Source organism: Leucoraja erinacea, chromosome 22 (assembly GCF_028641065.1).
Source record: "Leucoraja erinacea ecotype New England chromosome 22, Leri_hhj_1, whole genome shotgun sequence".
In the NCBI taxonomy this organism is placed as follows: Eukaryota; Metazoa; Chordata; class Chondrichthyes; order Rajiformes; family Rajidae; genus Leucoraja; species Leucoraja erinaceus.
In genome coordinates, this window is record NC_073398.1 from 29,381,161 (window position 1) to 29,400,005 (window position 18,845).

At 43.3% G+C, this 18,845-nt stretch overlaps 1 protein-coding gene across 1 annotated transcript in view; it reads right to left on the minus strand.

The window, feature by feature from the left end:
* The window catches only part of LOC129707916 (collagen alpha-1(VII) chain-like), a 260,386-nt gene that overhangs the window by 161,036 nt on the left and 80,505 nt on the right, over positions 1-18,845 (minus strand). Inside the window, 11 exon segments of the mRNA XM_055653380.1 lie at positions 2,028-2,054; positions 3,954-4,034; positions 6,038-6,121; positions 7,691-7,717; positions 9,388-9,405; positions 10,664-10,801; positions 12,141-12,310; positions 12,702-12,845; positions 14,309-14,432; positions 16,916-17,055; positions 18,322-18,537. Of these exon segments, the coding sequence (XP_055509355.1) occupies positions 2,028-2,054; positions 3,954-4,034; positions 6,038-6,121; positions 7,691-7,717; positions 9,388-9,405; positions 10,664-10,801; positions 12,141-12,310; positions 12,702-12,845; positions 14,309-14,432; positions 16,916-17,055; positions 18,322-18,537 (1,169 nt within the window).

An 18,845-nucleotide genomic window follows, 5' to 3' on the forward strand; every position in this document is an offset into this window, starting at 1 on the left:
CTCTCAATCATTCTTTCTGTAAACACTGAAGGAGTTTAATTTCCATGGGGAAATCCATGTTTATAACAGGCGCTGAAGCCAACAGTTCCATTAAATGTAATGTCAAGAGTCTAATATTGAGGCCTGGAAGTCAAAGTGAGAAGCAGTTAGTTGATGAGGTCTGTCTTTACAATCTGTGATGGGCTGTAGTATTTAGTAAATAAGCCAGTTTCATCGAAGTGGTAATTCTTCAGACACTGCACTCTGTTGAAGCATGTCAACAATCTGCCAACTTGCTGCATGTCAAAGTTCTGATCATTTAGAATCACACAACAATACAAAATAGAAGTAAGTTATTTTTCTTATTGAGTCCACAACAGTTTTCTTTTCAAAGAGTAATCCACTTAGATTCAATTCGCCCACTATTTCTTTATAGTCCTGCAATTCATGGATTAAGTATTTGCCCAATTCCCTTTTCAAGACTAATAAAGAATTTGTTTTAGAAGTTGAAGATTTATGCACAATGCTTCCGAGATGTTTCCAATTTATACTCTCAATCGGAAAATCTCATCCCCATTTACACCGGTATACCTTTATATCGCTTCTGGAACTGGACAGGTGGAAAACGTCACAAGAAAGATGAGAACGGAGGTTTAGAAAATTCAGAGGTAGACTCCAGAGAACAGACAACATCTTTACCATGTCACATACGTATAAACAGATAAGGGGAATAACCCACCCAATATTGCTCCAGCTGTGCTGAGTCTTTTGTCAGAGAGTCGTAGAGCTGTACAGCATGGGAATAGGCCCTTTGGCCCACCTTGTGCATGCTGACAGGTTGACATTCTGGGCTAGTCCCCATTTGCCTGCATTTGGCACATAGCCTTCTAAACACTTCCTATCCTATGGTCTGATAAGGGACAGATGGCGTAAAGTTATTTGCAATGTTGGGGCAATTTGTTTGCAATTTGCTGTTCCCATCTGCCACCACCTCTCCTCATTCAGTTCCATTTGTCACCTTCTTTTCCTATCTGATTCCAGAACCTGCAGCCTTTTGTTCTCCATTTATCCCAGCCTCTGTTGCTAATTCAATGATGGATGAGAACTATCCGAATATTTGAAAGCGTGCTCTGGTAAATGAATCCCGCGTTTAGTTCCATTTCCCATGACTCTGTCCCATTCCTCAGTAGCAGCGAGAATTGTCAGTGTTAAACAATCCATCAGTGGTGGCACGGTGGCGCAGCGGTAGAGTTGCTGCCTTCCATCGCCAGAGATGTGGGTTCGATCCCGACGACGAATGCTGGCTGTACGTTCTCCCCATGACCGCATGGGCTTTCTCCAAGATCTTCGGTTTCCTCCCACACTCCAAAGACATACAGGTTTGTAGGATATTTGCCTTGGGTCTGTATACTTGGTACAAGTATAAATTTTCCCTAGTAAGTTATAGTGTTAATATGCGGGGATCGCTGATCGGCGCGGACTTGGTGGGCCAAAGGGCCTGTTTACCGCACTGTATCTCTAAACTAAACTAAACTAAACCAGAATTGCACTTCCCTGTGTTCCTGCTACACCTACAGTGTACAGAATAAAGAGTTTAACCAGGATCCAGGTGAAGGGGCACAAGATGGTGTCCTTCCTCCCAGCATAGTCCACAGATGCCAAGTGACACACGACCGCACATCCAATTCTAGACGTAAAAGGACACAGTGCTGGAGTAACTCAGCGAGTCTGGCAGCATCTCTACCGAACATGGATAGTACGGGTGTCAGGGGTTATGGAGAGAAGGCAGGAGAATGGGGTTAGGAGTGAGAGATAGATCAGCCATGATTGAATGGTGGAGCAGACTTGATGGGCCGAATGGCCTAATTCTGCTCTTATCACTCATGGCCTTATGACCTCTTGATAGGTGACGTTTCGATCCTGGATATCGCTACTTTGTGTTTACAGAGTAATAATCTGCAGTCAATTCCAGATTTACATTAATAATAGTAACATATATTTTAACAGATAATTTCACAAATTAAGTTGTTTTCTGAAAGGATACTTACTCTATCCCCTTGTACTCCATGGGGACCCTACAGGTAAAAAAAAAATGCAACACCATATTAACTTTTTGAGAGCTGGTTCAAGAGGATTTTACATATTTTTAATCATATTTAGAAATGATAATTATTAATTGGAGACAGAATTACGTGGCAATAGTTCAACTGAGCATAGATTCAACTTGTGCTGTGCTATATTATTCAACAAATTCATCAGTATTTCAGGGTAGTGAATCTGTGGAATTCTTTGCCTCACAAGGCTGTAGAGGCCAAGTCAGTGGATATTTTTTATGGCAAAGATAGACAGATTTTTTATTAATACAGGTGTGAGAGGTTATGGGGAGAAAGCAGGAGAATGGGGTTAAGAGGGAGATATAGATCAGCCATATTTAAATGGTGCAGCAGACTTGATGGATCGAATGGCCTAATTCTGCTCCCATCACTTATGTCTTAATACCTTATGACCTTCAGGTTAATTCAGATAGAGCTACCATAATATGGAGTGTACCAACATTTATCTTAAAAGGGTTAACTTGTCATTTAGAATATTTGTGGGCTATGCAGAGCATGGCTATATCTCTATAAACTGTGAAACATCAGCAGATGCTGCAAACAGGGTTCTTATTTAATTAACTACTTTCGGCATTTTCTCCTGAATTAATTCTGCTTTCAAGTAGATTTTGTTTCAGTTGTGCATTTACATTATCATTCAGCAAGCAGAAAATTGTGAAAATAGCCAAAAAGATACTGGGCTGAATCACGCTGATAATTAATTGACTGTTGCGTAGAAAACCTCTGGCTAACTTTAATCCATGCATCAATACATTTAGGACATCCTCACTCACGCATAGTGGCACAGAAGAATGGGATGCTCCTGTCATGTCCTGGATCATCATTCTATAACTTGACTCTCCTAGATAGGCAGCATGGTGATACAGAGGTTAGCGTTGCTCCTGACAGCTCCAGTGACCAGCTTAAATCCTGACTTAGTTGCTGTTTGTGTGGAGTTCATACGTTCTCCCTGTGACCACACGAGTTTCCCCCAGGTGATTTTGCCTCCTTCCTCATGCAAGGCTGCGCTGGCAGGCTATTGTATATAGTTTACCCCACCCACCGACTCCTGGTGTAACTAAATGGCCAAAGGAATCAAAGGAAGGTTGATGGGTGTGAAGAGAATGGGCCGAAAGGAATATAATGAAAGAGAGGCACAAGATATTTCAGATACTGGAATCTGTAACAAAAAAAAGAAGAGCATTTTGTGGAGGAAAATGGACACCCTATGTTTGACATGAAGTCATTCATGTAGAGCTGAGAGGAAGTAGTTAGTATAAAGTGCTGGGGGGTGGAGAAGTGCAGAGGCTAGGAAGTGATAGGAGGATATAGGTGAGGAGGTAGCGCTCCAATGGGGAGGGAAGGGTGGAGATAGCAACCAATGGTGTAAAAGTGATCTGATAGGAAAAGACCGATAAATGGAACTCATTGGAGGGTGGTAGAAGATGGGAACAACAGAGGGTGGTGTGGGGTGAGCAGGAGTTGGGAAAGCGGTGATAAAAAAGCTGGGAAAGATTGGGGAACCAGCAATACTGAAGATGTTGTCATAAATGATCGATGCATCAGCTAATTTCCATGGGTGATTGATTTAAGTTTGTTGCGGGTTCAGCATCCAGGTTCACCACCTATGTTGGATGTTCTTTGCCTCCCACCTCACAGCCAAAAAACACTTTCTCCTCCCGTGCGCTACCTCACTGACAGTTATCTATCTCGTGGCACGACCACCTTCATAACTCAATACAAATGTCCGCCCAGCATCATCCATGAAGTTGCAGCAATAATGATTCTGTGTCCAAATGCCTGCAATCACAATTTCAAAAGCTGGGTCTTTCTGCAGAGAGCGTGCAGAGGTGGGATGAGTGATAGGTTTCAGTTGCTTACCCTGGGCCCGGTAGAGCCAGGAGAGCCGGTACGGCCTGGGCGTCCCGGGAAGCCTGGAATCCCGTCTTTTCCTGGTAGGCCCTGCATGGTTACATAGAAAACATAGGAAATAGGTGCAGGAGGAGGCCATTCGGCCCTTCGACCCAGCACCGCCATTCATTGTGATCATGACTGATCGTCCCCAATCAATAACCCGTGCCTGCCTTCTCCCCATATCCCTTCACTTCACTAGCCCCTAGAGCTCTATCTAACTCTCTCTTAAATCCATCCAGTGACCTGGCCTCCACTGCCCTCTGTGGCAGGGAATTCCATAAATTCACAACTCTCTGGGTGAAAAAGTTTTTTTCTCACCTCAGTCTTAAATGGCTTCCCCTTTATTCTAAGTTGCCAAGCAACTCAATTTGTACAAGCACCTCCCAACCATCAGAATGAAAATCAGACCTAACTTTCCCAACATGGAATAAAGAAACACTCCAAAATGTAAAATGGCATGCTGAATTGTAATTGTTTCTGTTTGTACAGTTTTGTGTCTTAACATTGTATGTGCTATAGAGAGGGAGATATCTATAGCGAACTGGAGTGTGAGAAGGTGACACTTTGAAATGACAGGAGTCGATGAGGTAAAGAGCAGAAACAGGAGCAGGTTATTCAGCTCCTCGGGCTTGCTTTGATCTCTGGAAGGTGTGAGCCAAAGATCTTAGATCTTAGATGTGAGCTACGCTCAGGGGTAAGTCCTGATCCCATAGTCAATCAATCAAAGCAGAACTCAGCAAGTAGTCTGTCCCCTTCTCAGTCCATAGCCTTGTAAACATGTCCTCTTCAGGTTCTACTCAATACCATTTGAGAGTCGCAATTTTCACCGCTATCATCGACATTTTGGTTCCGCTCACATCATCTCACTTCCATAAAGTTATTCCCTTCTCCCTCAGATTTATTTTTGCCATTTATCAATGTGTGTGACACTCCAGGTGCTGGAAGCTGTCTCTCCCTCTTTACTTCATTAAACCCTAAAGGTTTCAAAGGTCTTTTATACCACGTGTACCACTTAAGGGGCAGTGATATGCAAATTGCCATACAGTCATACGAAAAAAAAGCAACAAGACACATAACTACATACAAGTTAACATAAACATCCACCACAGCAGATTCCCTACATTCCTCACTGTGATGGAAGGCAAAAAACGTCCAATCTTCTTCCTCTTGGGGCAGTGGAACCCATCGGCAGTCGGGGCGATCGAAGCTCTTGCAGCCAGCGGTTGAAGCCCCCGCATCAGGCAATCGAAACTCCCGCCTCGGGGCGATCGAAACTCCCGTGTCAGGGCAGTCGTACCTCCCGCGGCTTGGAGTTCCCGATGTCGGTCGCTGACTAGAGACCGCAGGCTCCGTGATGTTAAGCCCGCAAGCACCCACAGTTGGAGCTCCGAGGTCGACCCCTGGCAAAGAGATTGCGGGCTCCGTGATGGTAAGTCTGTAGGCTCCCCGCCATGGAGCTCCCGGTCGATCTCCAGCAAAGGCCGCCAACTCCTCGATGTTAGGCCGCAATGCGGACAGAGATACGACATGGAATAAAATCGCATCTCCGTCGATGTAAGAGATTAGAAAAAGTTTCCGCCAAATCCCCCACCCTCCACATAAAACAAGCTAAAGAACACTAAAAACATACATTTAACACAAACTTATTTAAACACTAATGTTGGGGCAGACAGACTGTTGGCAAGGCAGCCATTGCTGGTGCCACCCGGTGGAGGTAAGAACACTGATACTAAATTCTCTTCATTTCCACTTCAAGGACAGCAATTTCAGCCTCCTCGCTCCCTCCACATAACAAATATTTAGGGCAGGAAGGAAATGCAGATGCTGGTTTATACCCAAGATAGACACAAAATACTGGAGTAACTCAGTGGGTCAGGCAGCATCTCTGGCAAAAAGGAATAGGTGATGTTTCAGGTCAAACCCTTCTTCAGACCTGTCTAACCCGTCAGACCCACCTTTTCTCCAGAGTTGAGTTACTCCTGCATTTTGTGTCTATCTAATGACCATATCGCCAAGTTCAGTGTTAAAAGAGAACAGGATTATGTACTCACCCTTTCTCCTTTTTCTCCCTTGTCAGCGAAGGCAAATGATTCATATCCTCCACTCGTGTGCAAGCCCAGAAATCCTTGCTGTCCCTGGAATTCATGCAGCATCGCATGTTAAAATAGTGTAGAATCAAGAAACTGCAAGTGCTGGTTTACAAAATAAGACACAAAGAGCTGGAGTAACTCCACGGGTCAGGCAGCATCTCTGGAGAACATGCATAGGTAACGTTTCAGGTCGAACTGATGAAAGTCCTGACTCAAATCATCATCTATGCATGTTCTCCAAAGATGCTCCCAGACCCGCTGAGTTACTCCAGCATTGTGTGTCTTCGCATGTTAATGAAGTGGTTGCCTGCTGCCTAAGACATTATTAGTAGAAGATATCAGGTAATACTAGAAGAACTGTGTGTAAACCTATTTACTTTCAGTCTTGAGGCCATTTTTTTTGTTGCTTCCCATCGTGAAAGAGCCGGATTTCAAAAACGTCTGTCATGACCTCAGTCATTCCAAGATGGAACACGTGAATGGTCTACAGTGGGTCAACGTTGGGAAACGTAGCTGTTTGATGACAGTAGGTGGTCACTTGTTGACGGTGACTGAGGAATATATGATCCCCAGGAACATTTGGAAAAATGCCCTTGTTCTTGATAAGTTAGCACAATGGGATGTATTACATCCAACAAGAGAAATATAACAGCAAACACAATAAATGGCAGTTCACTGCAGGAAAGAGCCGGTCTGGGTCTGGATCATTCGCTCAACTCTCTGGAACAGAACACCCAATCTTTTGACTCAGGAGCAAGAGAAAGAGAGGGGTTATGGGGAGAAGGCAGAAGAATAGGGTTAGGAGGGAGAGATAGATCAGCCATGATTGAATGTAGACGTTGGGCCGAATGGCCTAATTCTGCTCCTATCACGTATGACCTTATGATTAATGAACTACTGGGCCAAGGCTGAAATACCTTAAGCTGCTCTCTGTCATATCTAAGGAAGTATTTCTGCACAGCTTGGACAAATGTATAAAATGCAATGATGCAAGAACTGCACACATTGAATAATCCCAGTCTTGTTCCCAGCTCTATGTTAGTTATCCTGGTCTCCATCAAGCAGTTCCGGGAATTATAATTGGTGTCAGTTACATTGTGAAAAGGGAGGGAGGGAGGTCTGGTCAGAGTTCCCCTTTCGTAGAGCAGGGAACAGTACAGGTACAGGCTTTACAACCAGGGCGGCTCTCCCCCCTCCCCCCACCCCTCCACCCCACCCATCACAGGCAGGGTGCTACATTGGAAAGAGCAGAGGGATCGTCATTAGGAGAGATAGGATGTCCCTAGAGTAATGCAGCCATTCAAAAAAAGAATAACTTGCGCAGATAGCAAAAGACAATCAACAAACTATGTTGTAGCACACGCCAGCACAGGGTTGGAACCCAAATCAAAATCACACATACTCCACAACCATAGGTAGGCCGCTCTTTAATAAAATCCAGAAATATTGGAAGAATTTCAAATTAGCGATGGGATCTGAATGCTGGTTTTAGTTGAGTCTGTACTGAGATTGTTATCTCATAATCCGTCACAGAAGCGCACGGATCTTTCAATACTCTTACTACTTTACCAATATGCCTGTTTAAACAGAACATGTTGTCCAATAAACACTCACCAGCATTCCTGGAGGACCCATTACTCCCTAAAAGAAGATTAAAAATACTTCAGAGTGATTTTCCACTGTAATGTTACTCAGAAATGATCCATGCTCTGGTCTAATTCAAATTCACACTTACTGACTGCATTACACCAATTACGGGTACAGGGCACATTTTAAAGCTCAAACCATCTTGATCCCAGTGTTCATGACTCTGATAAAATTCCCTGATAAAATGGTCTTTCTGGCCATCTCATCTTGTCAATCCTTTAGCTTGAATCCGCTCAAAATCTTTGCGCACCACCTGCGTGACACAAAATGCTGGAGTAACTCAGCTGGACCGGCAGCATCTCTGGAGAGAAGGAATGGGTGACGTTTCGGGTCAAGACTCTTCTTTCAGACTGAAGAAGGGTCTCGACCCGAAACATCACCCATTGCTTCTCTCCAGAGATTCTGCCTGTCCCGCTGAGTTACTCCAGCATTTTGCGTCTATCTTCAAATGACGTCATGTGTTCGAGACGGCTGTGCGGGCGCATGAAGTTGCGCGCGACCTTCGCGGGACCGTCGCGCCTCAACGCGACCACGAGGTCGCGTAATTAGCGTGCCAAGGACACATAAGTGGGACAGGGGCTTAACTCATTTAACTAAAAACATTGCAAATAACCTATTCGGATCTCTATTTTCCCAGCCATTCCTCAACATTCGAATGAATGGACTTCAAAAATAGTGGGGCACCAGAGGGCTACTGGGGAAAACGCTAATGAAGAGCTGCCTCCTGAATGCCACATTCACACACGAATCCCAAAGCTGGCAGCACATTCAGGAGAAAGGGCATGAAACTGCTTACATTTCCCAGCAAACATCAACAGTCTACAAATGAATCGAAAGTGATGATCTAAAACCACAAAAGGAACAACCCATCGTAACTCAGTTATTAGTTTGGTCACTGTACTTGCTTTAATCAGCTGGACTTGATTTGTGCTTACTGGTCAAGTTTATTAAACAAAAGCTTTTCACTGTACATCAGTACACGTGACATTAATAAACCAAATTCCAATAAAAATGTTTTATATTAGAATGTATACAGAACACAAGATAAATATAATAACAAAAACTGCAGATGCTGCCTCAAAAAGGCTGGCAGTATCACCAAAGACCCACACCATCCTGGCCACACACTCATCTCCCTGCTACCTTCAGGTAGAAGGTACAGGAGCCTGAAGACTGCAACAACCAGGTTCAGGAATAGCTACTTCCCCACAGCCATCAGGCTATTAAACTTGGCTCGGACAAAACTCTGATTATTAATAACCCGTTATCTGTTATTTGCACTTTATCAGTTTATTTATTCATGTGTGTATATATTTATATTATGGTATATGGACACACTGATCTGTTTTGTAGTAAATGCCTACTATGTTCTGTGTGCTGAAGCAAAGCAAGAATTTCATTGTCCTATCAGGGACACGTCACAATAAACTCACTTGAACTTGAACTTTATACGAATGAAAAACACAAAGTGCTGGAGTATCTCAGCTGGTCAGGCAGCAACTCTAAAAAACGTAGATGGGTGACGATGGGTGACGTTTCAGGTCCGAAGAAGGGTTCTGACCTAAAACGTCACCTATCCATGTTCTCCAGAGATGCTGCCTGACCCGCTGAGTTACTCCAGCACCATATGTCTTTCTACAAGATAAATATGTTAGTACTGTTACCTGTTCTCCTTTCTGACCCTGAAAAATAAAATTTAAGAAACAATTAGTCTTTTACATTTTTAAACAATTTTACAAGAATAAAACATTTGAACTATTTATGTTCCACAATTTATTTTGTTTGCTTTGGAAGTCTTTTAATCCTGCAGAAAGGAAGTCTGCATGATCCTCAGCCCCAGATATCAGAATAATTTGCTGCTAGGTATTCTTGCCATCAGATTCAATAAAGCACCTTATTCATAAAACTCAGAACTGCATTCCTGTGGGGCAATTTCAATTCCAACTTAATAAAAAGCAGCTTGCATTTATATTGCACCTTTAAAATGTACAATCCTGGAGGATTGTTAACCCTGCTCCTAACCTGTTTAATTCTGCAACTTGCTATTTTTACCTGTCACCATATAGAGTTATAGAGTGATACAGTGTGGAAACAGGCCCTCCAGCCAAACTTGCCCACACCGGGCAACATGTCCCAGCGACACTAGTCCCACCTACCTGCGCTTGGTCCACATCCCTCTAAATCTGTCCTACCCATGGACCTGTCTAAATGTTTCTTAAACGTTGCGATAGTACCGGCCTCAACTACCTCCTCTGGCAGCTTGATCCATACACACACCACCCTTTGCATGAAAAAGTTACCCCTCAGGTTCCTATTAAATCTTTCCCCCCTCACCTTAAACATATGTCCTCTGGTTCTCAATTCCCCTGCTCTGGGCAAGAGACTCGGTGTGTCTACCCGATCTATGGTGAACAAAGAGTCCAGTAGTAACTCTTGGTGTGGAGTTGCAAAGTTCACAAGTGGGCTGTACAAACCTTCTTTCAAGCCAAAGCAAGGGAGATTGTCAGGGAGCAGAAGAGTTAAAAGATGCACAAATGGTTTTACCCCTTCAGTGTTGAATAAATTGAACACACCATATCCCCATAAAGGTGGCACGATGGCACAGTGGTACAGTTGCTGCCTCACAATGCCAGAGACCCAGGTTCGGTCCTGATTAAGGATGCTCTCTGTACGGAGTTTGTACGTTCTCCCGGTAACCTGCGTGGGTTTTCTCCGGTTGCTCCGGTTTCTTCCCACACTCCAAAGACGTATAGGTTTGTTGCTTAATTGGCTTCGTGTAATTGTAAATTGATCCGAGCATGTGCAGGATAGTGTTAGTGTATGGGGATCGCTGGGTGGCGGGGATTTGGTGGGCCGAAGGGCCTGTTTCCGTGCTGTATCTCTAAACTAAACTAAGCTAAGCTAAGCACACTTTGAGCCCCATCTCCTTTACAAGCTCACCTTCTGGCACTGGGATGCACAGGGGCCTTCTGGCTTTCTGATGTCTCCAGTTTCACTCTGGGACTCTTTGGATATGATCGATTCTGTTTGCTGGTTGTCCATGTTGGACTTGGCTTCCACTTGAACATGTTGAGGATGCTAGAAAACACAAGAAGGTTCAGGTGCTTGGTTCAGCCAAAGTGTACAAGTGATGCAGTGAGAAGTAATGCTATTAGTTGCCCTAGCAACCAACCACCAATGCCTTGCATTAGAATGAAAATTCACAGAGATGAAACCAGACTGCATGCAAATAACATTTATTCTGTTAGTGCAATTTCAAAGACAAATGAAGGCTCTTGCTCGTGCTGCTCACATTTCAGATAGCTTCTGCCCACTGGTGACCTTTGTCGGCAATTCGCAGCAATTCGGTGAGATCAATGTGGACAAGTCCTTTGTATTAAAGTGAGACTAGAGTATCAGAGGTCATGAGAGGAGATCTGAAGCTCGAGGTAATTGATGAGTAAATCTTCCACTTCAGGATGCTGACAGGGCTCTCCGCTGAGAAATAGCGCTCATCGCGTGACTTTCCATCTATTTTAATGCTTAATGCTGCAAGCGCTCAATTTCTGATGAAGGGTCCTGGGGGGGTGGGGGGGGGGCAACTATGTTCGCCATAGCAAGCAGGCAGAAAATTGCTCTGGAATAGATCTGATTAAGACTGACATCAGATTCTGGAAGCATGAACTCAACCAAATAGTCAAAGGAAAGTGAAAAGATGGGAGGACAAACAAAAAAATAAATGACCTGAACATATCCTTCTGCTGGATCAGACCAAGAGTCCGACCTTGTTGGTTAAATGTGTGCCCCGCATTCCTAAATGCTTAATTGTCTTTTAGTGTCAACATCCCAGCGGATTAGGAAACTGACAGAAAAATTGATTGTAAAAGCTTTGTCCAAGGCTTTTCTATTACTATTACAAATAACAATCAGCACCAAGTGGCTGTCCCTCTGATATTCCTTGTTTGGCAAGCATTTGTTGGCCATATCTCACAGAGGCACACCTCGGTGCATGTGACAATAAACTAAACTAAAAAAACGAAATTAAACTAAAAGCAATTAATCTCTTCTGTCAGCCTCTGAGGCAATGCATTGTGTATCATAATGACCTACTGTGTAATGAAATGTTTCTGCATGTAGCCTTTGGTTATTTTCTTAGTTCAATCATATTTATATCCTCTGCTTCCAACCCTCAAAACCATGGGGATTATTTGTCCTATTTTCCCCGTCAGAACTCTTTCAGCTTTTGAACATCTCCATTAAGCCTCCCTTGGATCTTCTCGACAACCAAAGTTCTGCATCACTCTCAGCGTTCTAGTCAATCTCCTCTGTGTTCCCGCTGGTATGTTAGAGTTGACTCTCAGAGGCCAGTGTAATCATCTGTAATGGAACGTCCAGAGCTTACAAGGGGTGCCAGACTATGAGCAGAAGCAACTCTTACCTCAGTCTCTCTGGCTTCTGTGCAGATTTTTTCAATAAGGTCTCTTTCAATCAAAGGCAAATCATTGAAGGTGTTGGCAAAAAATATATTATCCTGATGGCCACGGTAGATGATTTTCTTGAGTTCCTCCACATCTGCACTTGTAATCCCCACAGGGATGATCTTAATACCTGAAAGTCAAATGGAGAGACAAGGAACTGCAGATGCTGCTTTACAAAAAAAAGACACAAAGTGCTGCTATCCCACTTTATTATCCACTCCTTACACAATTTTTACAGAGGCCAATTAACTTGCAAACCTGCACATCTTTGGTATGTGGGAGGGAATTGGAGCACCCGGAGGAAATTCACGTGGCCACAGGCAGAACGTGCAAACTCCACAGTCAGCAACCAAGGTCAGGATTGAACCCGGGTCTCTGGTGCCGTGAAGCAGCAGCGGTGCCATTGTGCCACCCTTCATCCAGGCGTTCCCAACCTGAAGCACTGGATTTATTGAACACCAGACTCGATCTCCTTCAGAAGGTGCCAGTAGTGATATTGGTAAATAATAAACGATCCATACCTAAGCCAAATGCCACTCTTGCTGGCACTTCCACTGCATCTTGTGAGCGTCCATCAGTCAACAGGACCAGAATATGGGGGACATTTGGTCGCATCCCGGCAGCTGTCTGGAATAGCTCCTTTAAGACGTAACCTATACCTTTGCCTGGGAAAACACAAGAAAATAAAGTACTCGACACATAAATAAAAACTTGCATTTATATAAGGTCATTCTAAAGCTGTAGAGGATGATACATCATCTGAAGTAGTGTGTGCAGTTTTGGTCTCTGTACCTAAGGGAGGATAAATATGAAAGATAGACACAAAATGCGGGAGTAACTCAGTGGGTCAGGCAACATCTCTGGAGAAAATGGACAGGTTACGTTTCGAATTGGGGCCCTTCTGCAAAGGATAAATACACCCTGGAGCAGAATAGTGTAGCTTTACTGAGCTGATTCTAGGATAATGGGACTGGCTAACAGGACAAAATCTGGAAGGAGATAGCAACTTTTTAGTAGAATAGAAAGTTCATTGAAACTTTTAGACTTTAGAGATACAGCGCTGAAACAGGCCCTTCGGCCCACCGAGTCTGTGCCGACCACCGATCACCCCATACACTAACATTATCCTACACACGAGAGATAATTTACAATTTTACTGAAAACCATTAACCTACAAACCTGTACATCGTGGGAGTGTGGGAGGAAACTGGAGCACCCGGAGAAAACCCTACCTGCAGACTAGCAGAATCAAGTGATCAGGTAAGAGGTGGGGATGCAAACTTGAGTTGGAGCCTTGATCTTACTGAATAACTATTGCTTCTATTTCTTATAATGGCTCACCTGACCTTGGGACTTTCAAAATGCTTTACAAGGAAGCACTTCATATTTGCACATTTTGCTGCAATGTTGTAATATAAGGTATTGTAGGTAGTACAATTAATACAGGCAATTAGGAAGGAAAAATGTCCGATCAGCCATTTTTGCACAAGGATTTGAGGAGAGCAATAGAAGCATCTTGCTTCAACTATTTGGTCCCCTGGTGAGGATGCATGTGCCATATTGTGCACAGGTCTGGTCTCCCTCACTGAGTAATAATACACTTGGAGGGGGTGTAGTGTGGGATGGCAGGATTTTACATATACGAGATGAACCAAATTAGGCCTATACTCTCTTACGTTTAGAAGAACGAGACGCCATTTCAATAAAAGTTCTCATGGAGGTTGACAAGATAAATGATGTTGCTGTGACTGGGGCCAGTAGAGAATGAGATGGAGGCATGGTCAAGATGTGTATTTACACAGTATATAGAAACAAGGAACTGCAGATGCTGGTTTACACAAAAGGACACAAAGTGCTGGAGTAATTCAACGGGCCAGGCAGCGTCACTGGAGAACACGGATATGTGATGTTTTAGATCAACCAGAGATGTTGCTTGACCTACTGAGTAACACCAGCACTGTGTGTGTGTGCATTTGTACTTGACTTTAGAAAACCGAGGAAAATGGTACCCAGGAAAATGGTAATTTATACATAACTGTAAAGTGGAACAAGTGCAGGGGGTTCCCAAACGTGGATAATAGAAAATATAGATCATGACGGATGGTTTACCAAAATAGTTTATTATTACCTGTCCTGGTGTTGCCCCCTCCATATTGCACTCCTCTGATGGCTCTCAAGATTGAATTTCTGTCCTTGTACTGATTCAGTGGGAACTCAGTCCTGGGGTTGTCACTATAATGAGCCACGGCTACCTGTCGAGTGTAAAGAAACCACAGGAATGGTTCATGTTAACCAGAGACCAACATTAGCAGCTACAAATGGAGACCCACTAGCACAAGTACTATAAACTTGTACTATACATGATGGAACAAAGGAGATGGAAAGATATCAATAACATTACAACCTAATGCTGAGAAAGATAACAATCTGGTCAGAATTGCTAATATCTCATAAGGTCATGTCATAAGGTCATAAGTGATAGGGGCAGAATTAGGCCATTCAGCCCATCAAGTCTACTCCACCATTCAATCATGCCTGATCTATCTCTCCCTCCTAACCCCATTCTCCTGCCTTCTCTCCGTAAACCCTGAAACCTGTATTAATCAAGAATCAATTAATCAACCAATCAATCAAGCAAGCTTTATTCGTCACTTGCACATAAGTGCAAGTGAAATGAATTTGCCAGCAGCGGTACAATAAAAAAGAACACACAATAAAAAAAATTGTAAGAATTGTAAAAAAATAAAAATAATCTATCTATCTCAGCTTTAAACATATCTATTGACAGCCTCCACAGCCTTTGTGGCAAAGAATTCCACAGATTCATCACCCTCTGACTAAAGAAATTCCTCCTCATCTCCTTCTAAAAGGAATGTCCTTTAATTCTGAGCCTATGACCTCTAGTCCTAGCCTCTCCCACTGATGGAAACATCCTCTCCACATCCACTGTATCCAAGCCTTTCTCTCAGATAAAACATTGACCCCCCTTCATATTGAAAGGGGAATTCCCTGCCATGGCTTTAATGAAGAATGTACTGCCTGATGCACAATACAACCACTTAAGCAAGAAGGTGACTGGCTCGGTCTTTGGCCCACACGGTCACCTTTATCTGGCCTTAATCCATACTGAGCAGGAGAACAAATCATTGGCATATCCCAACCCTGTCCCGCAAAAGAAGCATTATATGGGAAGGAGACAACCAGGGAAAATAGCAAACTTATGATGCCATGTCATGCAGTTTGGTTGAGTAGAGTACTCGCCTCATTATTTTATTGGACTTCTTGTGCCCTTATTCCAATTTTACTCTACAGGAAGGCAGAAAACAGCAAGTGGTAGCAGCTCTTTCTGAAACCATTTACTAATATTCCATTCAAAGCCTTCAGAGGCTCTAAACAAGCTTCAGAAATCCAGCAATTTAGTGGTTACTTCAGAGAATTCTACTTTCCCTCTGCCATAAAGTCATAATTTTAATATTAAAATTATGCTAGGATTTTGGCAATATTTCATTTGTTACCTCCCCTCCTTCAAGGACACTTTGGAGAGCAATATCTCTCTGCCCGCTGTTGCAAAAACAGTGATAACTTTGGCATCCGTTTACATTAGTTTCATCAACTTCAATGAAACCAAATGTCAGCCAAACCAGCAGTGTATTTTAGTTTAGAGATACAGCATGGAAACAGGCCCTTTGGCCCACCAAGTCCACACTGATCAGCAATCACCCATTATCTAGGTCTAAGCTATAAACTAGGGGCAATTTACAGAAGCTAATTAACCTACAAACCTGCACGTCTTTGGAATGTGGGTGGAAACCTACAGAGAATTTGCAAATTGCGTACAGACAGCACCCAAAATCAGGTTCGAACCTGGGTCTCTGACGCTGTAAGACAGCAACTCTACCGCTGCACCACCGTGTGTGTGTGGGGAGTGGATGTGAAAATGAGATGATATAGAATCAGTGTGAATGGGCGCTCTGCATGGACTCATTGGGCTGAAGGGTCTGTTTCCATGCTCCTTCTTTCTTCCAATCCACCAATTTGGAGGATTGCTGAAGCATGTTTGGATGCCTCCGAGGGCTTGGAAAGGAATATTAGTAGAAACCAGCAGTTGCTGGTTCACAAACGAAAACACAGAGTGCTGGATTAGCTTAGCGAGTCAGGCAGCATCTCTGTAGAAACGAGGAACTGCAGATACAGGAATATTAGCCGATGATTCTAGACATAGCTACAGCCTGCCATTTTATGTCTTTCTGCGGAGTAAAATGCAGAATGATGACTCGAGAAGCACAGTAAAATACTGAGATGAGAACTTGTTATCTAGATGGCTTCTTTCACCAAAATGCATGACAAGGCATCACTGAACCCAGTTCAGTTTTGCTTACTACCAATAGAAGATAGACACAAAATGCTGGAGTTACTCAGCGGAACAGGCAGCATCTCTGGCAGCATTAAAAAGGTATGTGCCAGGGAGACGGTGTTTGCCGTGGAACTGTTGCGATGGTAGGCAAACTGCAATGCATCTGGTCTTGTGTAGGAAGGAACTACAGATGCTGGTTTACACCGCGATAGACACAAAATTCTGGAGTAACTCAGCGGGACAAACAGCATCTCTGTTTAGAAGGAATGGGTGACATTTCGGATCGAGACCCTTCTTCAGACCAGCCTTACTGCCATCCAGCCATCAGACTTACTGCCATTCTGTTTCCACAACCGGCCAGTCTTAGGTTTTCCCACTTACCTGGTTCCCTGCAGGTCCAATCTTTGGGAAGTATGAGATGATCCTGAAGAGAAAATCCCTGATCTTATTAAAATTGTTCTGGCCAATGCTCCAGGATTCGTCCACCAGGAAAACAATGTCGGCCTTGGCTTTGTTACAAACTGATGGAGGAAAACAAAAGCAGTTGGTGCGACTCAGGAATCCCCGGTGTATATAATCCTGCGCAAATATTGTTCTGGGGAATTCACCACAAATAATGATTAACCCGGAACAGACAAATGAAGAAAAATACATCGAGTTTACTTGCAAAGTACTGAAAAAGTACGATTTAGCATTTTTAAGTCGAACATATGTGGAATTTAAACTGCAAAACTTCAAGAGACATTTGGACAGCTATACAGATAAGAACTATTTGGAGGGATGTAGGTCAAACTCAGGCAAATAGCCGCCATCAAGAGCATATTGACTGGCATGGACAAGTTGGGCTGAAGGGCCTGTTTCCATGCAGTATAGTTATCCAACTCTATGACTCTAGGAGGTTATTCCATATCTCATGCAGTTACCACCAACCTCTCAGATTTGAGCTGATCTATACCTGAGCTTCACTAACTTGCCTTGATTCCATACTTTCTGATACAGTCATTTAATTAAAAAATCTAGTGACCGCAGTTGAAAAGTTCAAGTTCGCACAGCATTTGCAGATTCTTACAAAAGCAAACTCCTGCTTTCCCGGCACTGTTCAGTCCATCCAAAATTACTTTATTCTAAGAGCTATCTAATTATTCCAATGCCTCTCCCCTTCTGCAAACAAGTAAATTAAAGCCAACAGGGGCTTTCCAGTATTCAGTTCAACCTCTGCAGAATAGACTGAAGGTGGGGATGAAGGGTCAAGGCCTCAAATAGTGACTTTAAGTGAATGTCACTTGGATGGTTTGAGCCGTCGGTGCCACACAGAAAGAGTTTGATACCTTTCATTTTATTCCATGTTGTGGTCAGACTTGCATTTGCCCCATATCCCTTTAACACTAGGGCTAATCATATTAAATACAAAATTAACATTCAATTCTCATTTGAATATCAAGTTCCAAGTTTCTACCTCTCTTTGTGTGTAGAAGTGTTTTCTAACTCCACTCTTGAAAAACCTTACTAAACTTTACGTTCTATATCTAGCATAATAAACCTACTTTGAAGTTTGATCATGTCACCCTTAATCTCTTTGGAATTCCTCAGTGCCACCTTGGTTGAGACCACTCCTGAGCAATGCAACAATCTTATGTTAAGCAAGAATAACACTGTGTTTTGTTTCTATAACTTGCGGTGATAAACTTAGTATGTGATAATCTTGGTTTTAGATCAGTGAGTCTGATAATGCTTGGTAGTAATAAGAGTCAACATAGGGTCTATCCAGAGCAGGGTCAGCCACTTACCAGGCCCCTCCTGTGTGGTCTGAAAGGCTGGTGCCCTTTTTGCAATGGGAGAGGTTGTGCTGGGGGTTGTAATCGTGGGAATTGTTGTGGACGGTGAGGCCACATCAGTTTGACGGTTGGTTTGTTGCACTGCACTGGATACAGGTCCAGCAATAACAGCGACTGGTGAAATAGCCATTGGTGGTTTTGCTGTTGCAGAAGGTTTCTTTTTGGTGCCTATGTAGAAATGGAAAAAGAGATCCTGTCATTGATGCATTAGAGTCAACATGGAACATAGAACAGTACAGCACAGGAATGGGCCATTCGGCCTACAATATCTGTGCCAAACACGATGCCAAGTTAAACTGATCTCATCTACCTGTACGTGATCCATATCCCTTTATTCCCTGTATTTTCATGTACCCTATTCAAAAGCCTCTTAAACGCCTCTAACATATCTGCCTCCACCACCACCCTGGGCATTGTGTTCCAGGCCACTGTGTAAAAAACCTCTCCATTAAACCTTCCCCCTCTCACCTTACAGT